The following is a 10117-nucleotide window of genomic DNA, read 5'->3' as shown; positions in this document are numbered from 1 at the left end:
ACTCCAAAGCCCGTTGCTCTTTCCACTGAGCCATGCTGCTTCTGCTTCATTCATTCACTCACTCACTCAATAATAATAATAATAATAATGATAATATTGATGGCATTTGTCAAGCACTTACTATGTGTCAAGCACTGTTCCCTGCGCCTGGGGGGAATACAAGGTCATCAGGTAATAATAATAATGGCATTTGTTAAGCGCTTACTATGTGCAAACCACTGTTCTAAGCGCTGTGTAGGTTACGAGGTGATCAGGTTGTCCCACGGGCGGCTCACAGTCTTCATCCCCATTTGACAGAGCAGGGAACTGAGGCACAGAGAAGTTAAGTGACTTGCCCAAAGTCACCCAGCTGACAATTGTCAGGGCCTGAATTTGAACCCGTGACCTCTGACTCCAAAGCCCGGGCTCTTTCCACTGAGCCACGCTGCTTCTCAATAAAATAATATTATAGTAATAATAATGAAGGCATTTGTTAAGTGCTTACTATGTGCAAAGCACTGTTCTAAGCGCTGGGGGATACAAGGTGATCAGGTTGTCCCACGTGGAGCTCACAGTCTTCATCCCCACTTCACAGATGAGGGAACTGAGGCCCAGAGAGGTGAGGTGACTTGCCCAAGGTCACACAGCAGACACGTGCGGGAGCCGGGATTAGAACCCATGACCTTATGACTCCCAAGCCCGGGCTCTTTCCACTGAGACACACTGCCTCTCTATTCCACATGGGGCTCACAGTCTTAATCCCCATTCTCCAGATGAGGTCATTGAGGCCCAGAGAAGTGAAGTGACTTGCCCAAAATCACATAGCTGACAAGTGGCAGTGCCTGGATTAGAACCCACGACCTCTGACTCCCAAGCCCGGGCTCCTTCCACTAAGCCACGCTGCTTCTCGGTCATTCACTCACTCACTGACTTTTCTTTCGTTCCTTCTTTCTTTTTTCTCTTCCTTCCTCCTTTCCTTCTTTCCTTTCCTTCCTTCTTTCTTTTTTTAATGGTATTTGCTAAGTGCTTGCTATGTGTCCATTCATTTATTCTTTCAGACTTCTTGAGCACTTCCTGAGTGCAGAGCGCTGCACTGAGCGCTTGGGAGAGGACACTACAACAGTAAACCTTGTATCACCCCCAGTGCTTAGAACAGTGCTTTGAACGTAGTAAGCGCTTAAAAAAAATCATTATTATTAGCAGTAGTATTATTAAACAAGACACATTCCCTGTCCACAACGAGCTATCTTACACCCACTCCCTGGGAGAAGCAGCGTGGCTCAAGTGGAAAGAACATGGGCTTTGGAGTCAGAGGTCATGGGTTCGAATCCCAGCTCCGTCACATCTGCTGTGTGACCTTGGGCAAGTCACTTAACTTCTCTGGGCCTCAGCGACCTCATCTATAAAATGGGGAGGAATACTGTGAGCCCCCCGTGGGACAACCTGATCACCTTGTAACAGCCCCAGCGCTTAGAACAGTGCTTTGCACATACTAAGCGCTTAATAAATGCTATCATTATTATTATTATTATTATTATACTCACTCCCACGGCTTCAACTGCCACCTCTTTGGGGATGATTCCCAAATGGCCCTCTCCAGCCCTGCTCGCTCTCCCTGTCATCTTGCATTTCCTCTTGCCTTCGGGACAACTCGAACTTAAAATTTCTAAAACAGAGCTCCTCGTCTTCCCACCCAAACCCCGTCCTCCCCGCGACTTTCCCATCGCTGTAGACGGCACCACCGTCCTTCCCGTCCCACAAGCCCATAACCTTGGCATTCTCCTCGACTCCTCTCTTATTCATCCCGCATATTCAATCCGTCACCAAATCCTGTCAATCCCAGCTTCACAACATCGCTAAAATCCGCCCTTTCCTCTCCATCCAAACTTTTACCACGCTAATACGATCACTTCTCTCCCGCCTCCTCGCTGACCTCCCTGCCTCCCGTATCTCCCATGACTCGCTCCCTTTGTTCTCCCCCCCATCTCAGCCCCACACCGTTCCATACATATCTGTAATTTATTTATTTGTATTTATAAGTCTCCCCCCCATTAGACTGTAAGCTCGTTGTGGGCAGAGAATGTGTCTGTTTATTGTCGTATTGTACTTTCTCAAGCACTTAGTACAGTGCTCTGCACACAGTAAGCGCTCAATAAACACAACTGAATGAATGAATCGATGCGGGGGGCGAGACAGACATCAATGCAAATAAATAAATTACAGATATGATAAAAGAAATTACAGATAAAATTAATTACAGATACAATATTTATTGAGCACCGAAGGTGGGCAGAGCACTGTTCTAAGCGATTGGGAGAGGGCAGTTTGACAGGGTTGATAGACCCAACTTCACTTCTCCGGGCCTTGGTGACCTCATCGAGAAGCAGCGTGGCTCAGTGGAAAGAGCGCGGGCTTTGGAGTCAGAGGTCGTGGGTTCAAATCCCAGCTCTGCCAATTGTCAGCTGGGTGACTTTGGGCAAGTCACTTCACTTCTCTGTGCCTCCGTTACCTCATCTGTAAAATGGGGATTAAGACTGTGAGCCCCATGTGGGACAACCTGATCACCTTGTAACCTCCCCAGCGCTTAGAACAGTGCTTTGCACATAGTAAGCACTTTATAAATGCCACTATTATTATTATTATTATCTGTAAAATGGGGATGAAGACTGTGAGCCCCACGGGGGACACGGATTGGGTCCAATCCGGTTCGCTTGGACCAGCGCTTTGCACACAGAAAGCGCTTAATAAATGCTGTTGTTATTATTATCCATTCCAGCGCTTGGTAAATTGCCTGGCACATAGTAAGCGCTCAACAATTATTATTATTATTAATGAGACAGATACACCTCGTAAGCACTTCACCATTATTATTATGATGATGATAGAAAAATTACAGACTCTTAGGTCCTGGCTAGTAAGCGCTCAACAATTATTGTTATTATTATTATTATTATTAATAAGACAGATACACCTCATAAGCATTTTACCATTATTATGATGATGATAGATACATTACAGACTCTTAGGTCCTGGCTCTTTCCTCTAGGCCAGACTCTTTCCCTAACTAAATTGCCTGGCACATAGTAAGCGCTCAACAATTATTATTATTATTAATAAGACAGATGCACCTCGTAAGCACTTCACCATTATTATTATGATGATGATAGAAAAATTACAGACTCTTAGGTCCTGGCTAGTAAGCGCTCAACAATTATTGTTATTATTATTATTATTATTAATAAGACAGATACACCTCATAAGCATTTTACCATTATTATGATGATGATAGATACATTACAGACTCTTAGGTCCTGGCTCTTTCCTCTAGGCCAGACTCTTTCCCTAACTAAATTGCCTGGCACATAGTAAGCGCTCAACAATTATTATTATTATTAATAAGACAGATGCACCTCGTAAGCACTTCACCATTATTATTATGATGATGATAGAAAAATTACAGACTCTTAGGTCCTGGCTAGTAAGCGCTCAACAATTATTGTTATTATTATTATTATTAATAATAAGACAGATACACCTCGTAAGCATTTTACCATTATTATTATTATGATAGATAAATTACAGACCCTTAGGTCCTGGCTCTTCCTCTAGGCCAGACTCCTTCCCTAACTAAATTGCCTGGCACATAGTAAGCGCTCAACAATTATTATTATTATTAATAAGACAGATGCACCTCGTAAGCACTTCACCATTATTATTATGATGATGATAGAAAAATTACAGACTCTTAGGTCCTGGCTAGTAAGCGCTCAACAATTATTGTTATTATTATTATTATTATTATTAATAATGACAGATACACCTTGTAAGCATTTTACCATTATTATTATGATGATAGATAAATTACAGACTCTTAGGTCCTGGCTCTTTCCTCTAGGCCAGACTCCTTCCCTAACTAAATTGCCTGGCACATAGTAAGCGCTCAACAATTATTATTATTATTAATAAGACAGATGCACCTCGTAAGCACTTCACCATTATTATTATGATGATGATAGAAAAATTACAGACTCTTAGGTCCTGGCTAGTAAGCGCTCAACAATTATTGTTATTATTATTATCATTATTAATAAGACAGATACACCTCATAAGCATTTTACCATTATTATTATGATGATAGATAAATTACAGACTCTTAGGTCCTGGCTCTTCCTCTAGGCCAGACTCCTTCCCTAACTAAATTGCCTGGCACATAGTAAGCGCTCAACAATTATTATTATTATTAATAAGACAGATGCACCTCGTAAGCACTTCACCATTATTATTATGATGATGATAGAAAAATTACAGACTCTTAGGTCCTGGCTAGTAAGCGCTCAACAATTATTGTTATTATTATTATTATTATTAAAAATGACAGATACACCTCGTAAGCATTTTACCATTATTATGATGATGATAGATACATTACAGACTCTTAGGTCCTGGCTCTTTCCTCTAGGCCAGACTCCTTCCCTAACTAAATTGCCTGGCACATAGTAAGCGCTCAACAATTATTATTATTATTAATAAGACAGATACACCCCATAAGCCCTTCACCATTATTATTATGATGATTGATAAATTACAGACTCTTAGGTCCTGGCTCTTCCCTCCTTCCCTAACCCCCCTGCTTTGAGGGGCGATGGGGAAGAGCAAACAGTAGCCTACACCCCCCGCGGACCCCAAACCGGGCGGTGGGCAGGCTATGCTGACCCTGCCCCCCGCGAGGAAGAAACAAGGATTCTCCGGCCCTCCCGGCCACCGGAAGTAACACTACCAGCCAGGGTGGGTCTATACAAACTTCTTTAATACCCACACCCAAAGAACAAGCAAGATTTCAGTTTGTTACAGGCCCTGGGGAGGGAGGGAGGGGAAGGGGAGCGTGAGGAGCGGGGAGAGAGAGAGACAACGGGCCCGTGTCCCCAGCGCTGACGGGACTCCCGCCTTCAGCAGGGGCAGGTGGTCTTAGTGTTCGTCACGCCGGTCACCTGGAGGGTCTGACCCCTCCCCACCGGCCCGTCCAGATCCCGGTAGATCAAAGACTTCTGGGCCTTCAGCCGGCAGGCCAGGCACATGAAAATGGACTCCACGTTCTGGCTCTCCTTGGGATCCTTGGCCGAGGTCTCGAAGAGGAGCATGTTGTGGGCGTCGGCGAACCTCAGGGCCGCGCTGGACGGCACCTGGATCTCACTCCTCAGGTCGCACTTGTTCCCCACCAGGACCCGGGGGACCCGGGGGGGGACGGCGTGGCCCTCGCACTCTTGAATCCAGGCCTCCAGGTTGGCGAAGGATGCCATCTTGGTGACGTCGTAGACGAAGACCACGGCGTGGACGTTCCGGTAGTAGTGCTCGACCATGGTCCGACGGAAACGCTCCTGGCCGGCTGTGTCCCAGACCTGCACCTGGGAGACAGAAGCTGGGGGCTGTGATGGACGGAGCCGGGGGGGGGGACACCGGGAGCCCTCCGGGGACCGCCCCCGGACAGCGTGGCCGAGCGGGACCTGGGTTCTCATCCCATCTCCACCGCTGCCGTGTCACCTCGGAAGGGTCACTTCCCTTCTCCGGGCCTCCGTTCCCTCATCTGTCAAACGGGGATGGAGGCTGTGAGCCCCCCACTGTTGGGTAGGGACCGTCTCTATATGTTGCCAATTTGTACTTCCCAAGCGCTTAGTACAGTGCTCTGCACATAGTAAGCGCTCAATAAATACGATTGATGATGATGATGATGACAGGGACTGTGTCCAACCTCATTAGCTTGGACCTACCCCGGCGCTCAGTACAGTTCCTGACATGTAGTGAGCGCTGTTCTACTTATTTTGATGATGATGAGGGCGTTTATTAAGCGCTTACTATGTGCAAAGCACTGTTCTAAGCGCTGGGGTGGAGACAAGGTAATCAAGTTGTCCCACGTGGCAGACTTAATCCCCATTTTCCAGACGAGGTAACCGAGGCACAGAGAAGTTAAGTGACTCGCCCGAAGTCACGCAGCTGACAAGCGGCGGGGCCGGGATTTGAACCCATGACCTCTGACTCCAAAGCCCGGGCTCTTTCCACTGAGCCACGCCGCTTTCGTTAATGACGTGCACCCAGCTTTAAATTCTATCCGTTCTGACGACTTGACACCCGTCCCCATGTTTTGTTTCGTCGTCCGTCTCCCCCTTCTAGACCGTGAGCCCGTTGTCGGGTAGGGACCGTCTCTAGATGTTGCCGACTTGTACTTCCCAAGCGCTTAGTACAGTGCTCTGCACACAGTAAGCACTCAATAAATACGATTGAATGAATCAATGAACAAATACCATTATTATTAGTATTACTTCGCTTGTCTGGGCCTCGGTTCCCCCATCTGTTAAATGAGGATGAAGACCGCGAGCCCCACGTGGGACATGGACTCTGTCCAACCTGATGAGCTTGGAATACCCCAGCGCTTAGTACAGTGCCTGGCACATAGTAAGCGCTGAACAGATAACATTAAAAAAACCCAAATGGTTTGGGATGGAGAAAGGAGAGTCAGGGCTGGAGAGGGGACAGTCAGGGGTGTGGGATGGTCTGCACTGGGTCACCGGGGGACGGTCAGGGCTGGAGAGGAGAGAGACGGATTCGAATCCTGGCTCCACCACTTCTCCTCCAGGAGGCCTTCCCAGACTGAGCCCCTTCCTTCCTCTCCCCCTCGTCCCCCTCTCCATCCCCCCATCTTACCTCCCTCCCTTCCCCACAGCACCTGTATAGATGTATATATGTTTGTACATATTTTTTTACTCATTTATTTATTTATTTAATTTATTTGTACATATCTATTCTATTTATTTTATTTTGTTAGTATGTTTGGTTTTGTTCTCCGTCTCCCCCTTTTAGACTGTGAGCCCACTGTTGGGTAGGGACTGTCTCTATATGTTGCCAATTTGTACTTCCCGAGCGCTTAGTACAGTGCTCTGCACACAGTAAGCGCTCAATAAATACGATTGATGATGATGATGATCTTCTGGGTCACCTTCGGCAAGCCACTTCACTTCTCTACGCCTTAGTTCTGTCATCTGTAAAAACTGAGATTCACGTCGCGTGATACGCTTCTCGGCACACGGTAAGCACTTAACAAATGTCATCATCATTATTATTTTTATTATTAATAATATTATTATTAAAAACAGCCCAGCCCAGTGGGAAGAAACCGGGTCTGGCAGTCGGAAGAACCCGGGTTCTAATCCCGGCTCTGCCACTCGTCCGCTGCTTGGACAAGTCCCTTCGCTTCCCTGGGCCCTCGGTGACCTCATCTGGGGAAGGAGACCGGGAGCCCCTCGTGGGACGGGGACAGGGTCCAACCCGATGACCTTTGAGCTAACCCCGGCGCTTAGGACAGCGCCTGGCACAGAGTTAAGCACCGAACCAATGCCAAGAAGATTAGGATTGTGATTTTTATTGGCTGGAGGCCGAGCTGACAGTTGTGTCCTAGATTTTCCACGGCTGAATTTTCAGGCTTTGGTGCCATCTGGGCAGTGAGGGGAGAGGCGGAGGTGCCTGGTATCTACTGAGCGCTGACTGCGTCCAGAGCACTGGGCTAAGCGCTTGGGAGGCGACACTCCAAAAGAGTTGGTGGACACAATCCCTGCTCACAGTGAATGGCATTTATTGAGCACTGACTATGTGCAGAGCATTGGGAAAGGCCAAGACAACTCAGGTGGCAGGCACGTTCTCCGCCCCCAATTCATTCATTCATTCGATCGTATTTATTGAGCGCTTACTGTGTGCTGAGCACTGTACTAAGCGCTTGGGAAGTACAAGTCGGCAACATATAGAGACAGTCCCTACCCAACAACAGGCTCACAGTCTAGAAGGGGGAGACAGACAACAAAACAAAACATGTGGACAGGTGTCAAGTCATCAGAATAAATAGAAATAAAGCTAGATCATTAACAATCATTCTGTGGTATTTATTGAGCGCTTACCGTGTGCAGAGTACTGGACTAAGCGCTCGGGAGAGGACAACAATCCCCCAAATGAGCTTGATCCCATATTTTCCAACACTCTTCTTGACCAGATTTATCCTTTTGCTCTTCCCCTTCCCAGCCCCAAACCACTTATGTCCAGATCTGTGATTTTATTTATTTGCATTGATGTCATCCTCCCCCGGCTCTAGACTTTCAGCTCGGTTGGGGCAGGGATCGTCACTGTTTATTATTGTATTGTCCTTTCCTGAGCGCTTAGTCCACTGCTCTGCCCACAGTAAGCGCTCAGTAAATACAATTGAATGAATAAGTGAACGAATCCCCTGCTCTCTCCATTCCCTCAGCTCTCTGACACTGCCAGACCCCCAAACTCCAGCAGGGTTGCAGTTTTATATGCTGGGAGTTGGGCAGGGGCAGGGGCTGGGCTAGGGCAGAGATGGTGGGAAGGTGAGGGCAGAGACAGAGAGGAAGGAAGGAAAGAAGGTTGGAGGGAAGGGAAGAAGGAAGGAAGGAAAGGAGGAAAGAAGAGGGAAAAGGTAGAAAATGGGGAGGGGGAGAAAATGGGGAGAGAAGACGAAGGAGGAAAGGAGAAGATAGGGAGAGAAAATGGGGTGAGGAGGGTGAAGATGGGGAGAGAATATGAAGGAGGAAGAAGATGGGGAGAGAAAATGAGAGAGGAGGGAAGGGGGAAGGGAGAAGATGGGGAGAGAAAATGGGGTGAGGAAGGAGAAGATGGGGAGAGAAAATGGGGTGAGGAGGGAGAAGATGGGGAGAGACGATAAGGGAGGAGGAGAGGAATGGAGAGATGGGGTGAGGAGGGAGAGGATGAGGAGGAAGGCAGAAGGTGAGGTGAGGAGAGAGAATAAGAGGAAGGGAAAGAAGTGGGGTGAGGAGGGAGAAGATGGGAATGAGGAGAGGAAGGAGAAGATGAGGGAGGAAGGGAGAAGATGGGGAGGAGGTGAGGTAGGAGAAGATGAGGGAAGAGGGGAGGAAGGGGGAGGTGGGGTGAGGAGGGAGAAGGTGAGGGGAGGAGGGAGAGGATGAGGAGGGAGAAGGAGAGGAGGAGAGGAAGGGAGAAGCTGAGGTGAGGAGGGGGAAGATGGGGAGGAGGTGAGGGATGAGATGAGGGGAGGAAGGGAGAGGTGGGGGAGGAGGGAGAAGATGAGGGAGAGAAGATGGGGAGGAGGAGTGGAAGGGAGAGATGGGGTGAGGGAGAGGATGAGGAGAAAAGGGGAAGGTGAGGTGAGGAGGGAGACGATGGGGAGGAAAAGAGAAGGTGCGGCGAGGAGGGAGAAGATGGGGAGGAGGTGAGGAAGGAAAAGATGAGGGGAGGAAGGGAGAAGAGGGGAGGAGGAAGAAGATGGGGGAGAGAAGATGGGGAGGAGGAGAGGAATGGAGAGATGGGGTGAGGAGGGAGAGAGTAGGTGAGGTGAGGGGAAAGAAGAGGGGGAGGAGGAGAGGAAGGAGATGAGGGAAGAGGGGAGGAAGGGAGAGATGGGGTGAGGGGGAGAAGATGAGGGGGAGAAGATGGGGAGGAGGAGGGAAAGAGAAGGTGAGGTAAGGAGGAAGAAGAGGGGGAGGAGAGGAACGGAGTGATGGGGAGAGGAGGGAGAGGATGAGGAGGAAGGGAGAAGGTGAGGGGAGGAGGGAGAAGGGGGCGGAGGAGAGGAAGGAGAAGCTGAGGGAGGGAGAGAAGGTGGGATGAGGAGGGAGAAGAGGAGGAGGAGGAGAGGAAGGAGCAGACGAGGGAAGAGGGGAGGAAGGGAAAGATGGGGTGAGGAGGGAGAAGGGGGGAGGAGGAGAGAGAGGAGAAGATGAGGGAAGAGGGAAGAGGGGAGGGAGAGATGGGGTGAGGGGAGAAAAGATGAGGGAGAGAAGGCGAGGTGAGGAGGGAGGGGGGAGGAGGGAGAGGGTGAGGTGGGGCAAGGGTGGGCTTTGGGGTCTCCCGTGTTCCCGGGCACCTTGATGGTCTCCCCGTCGATGTCGACGGTCTTCTCGCGGAAGTCGACGCCGATGGTGGCCTCGGTGGTGTCGGGGAAGGCCCCGCCGCAGAAGCGGAAGGCCAGGCACGTCTTGCCCACGTTGGAGTCCCCGATGACGATGATCTTGAAGATGCGGGTCTGCGCCCCGGCCTCCGGCTCCGACCGGCCCCCCGCCCGAGACATCCCGGGACCCCCCCCCCCGCCCCCCCCAACCAA

General features: G+C 49.3%; 1 protein-coding gene across 1 annotated transcript; it reads right to left on the bottom strand.

The window, feature by feature from the left end:
• Positions 1-4774: 4774 nt before the first annotated feature.
• Positions 4775-10084, bottom strand: RAB33A (RAB33A, member RAS oncogene family). Its single transcript, XM_038748415.1, has 2 exons — positions 9881-10084; positions 4775-5381 (listed from the first exon to the last, which is right to left on the bottom strand). The coding sequence occupies exons 1-2, from the start codon at positions 10082-10084 to the stop codon at positions 4926-4928; spliced, it is 660 nt and encodes a 219-aa protein (XP_038604343.1). The 3' UTR covers positions 4775-4925.
• Between the last annotated feature and the right edge of the window lie 33 nt (positions 10085-10117).

This window comes from Tachyglossus aculeatus, chromosome 6 (genome assembly GCF_015852505.1).
Source record: "Tachyglossus aculeatus isolate mTacAcu1 chromosome 6, mTacAcu1.pri, whole genome shotgun sequence".
In the NCBI taxonomy this organism is placed as follows: domain Eukaryota; kingdom Metazoa; phylum Chordata; class Mammalia; order Monotremata; family Tachyglossidae; genus Tachyglossus; species Tachyglossus aculeatus.
Note: the sequence above shows the minus strand (reverse complement) of the source record. Positions and strands in the feature narration are given on the sequence as shown.

What these genes read in the sequence shown, in the direction of transcription:
- RAB33A (XM_038748415.1), bottom strand. Translation starts at nt 10,084, where the DNA reads ATGTCTCGGGCGGGGGGCCGGTCGGAGCCGGAGGCCGGGGCGCAGACC. An exon ending in TCGACGGGGAGACCATCAAG is followed by an intron (nt 5,382 to 9,880) that starts GTGCCCGGGAAC and finishes TCTGTCTCCCAG; the next exon opens with GTGCAGGTCTGGGACACAGC.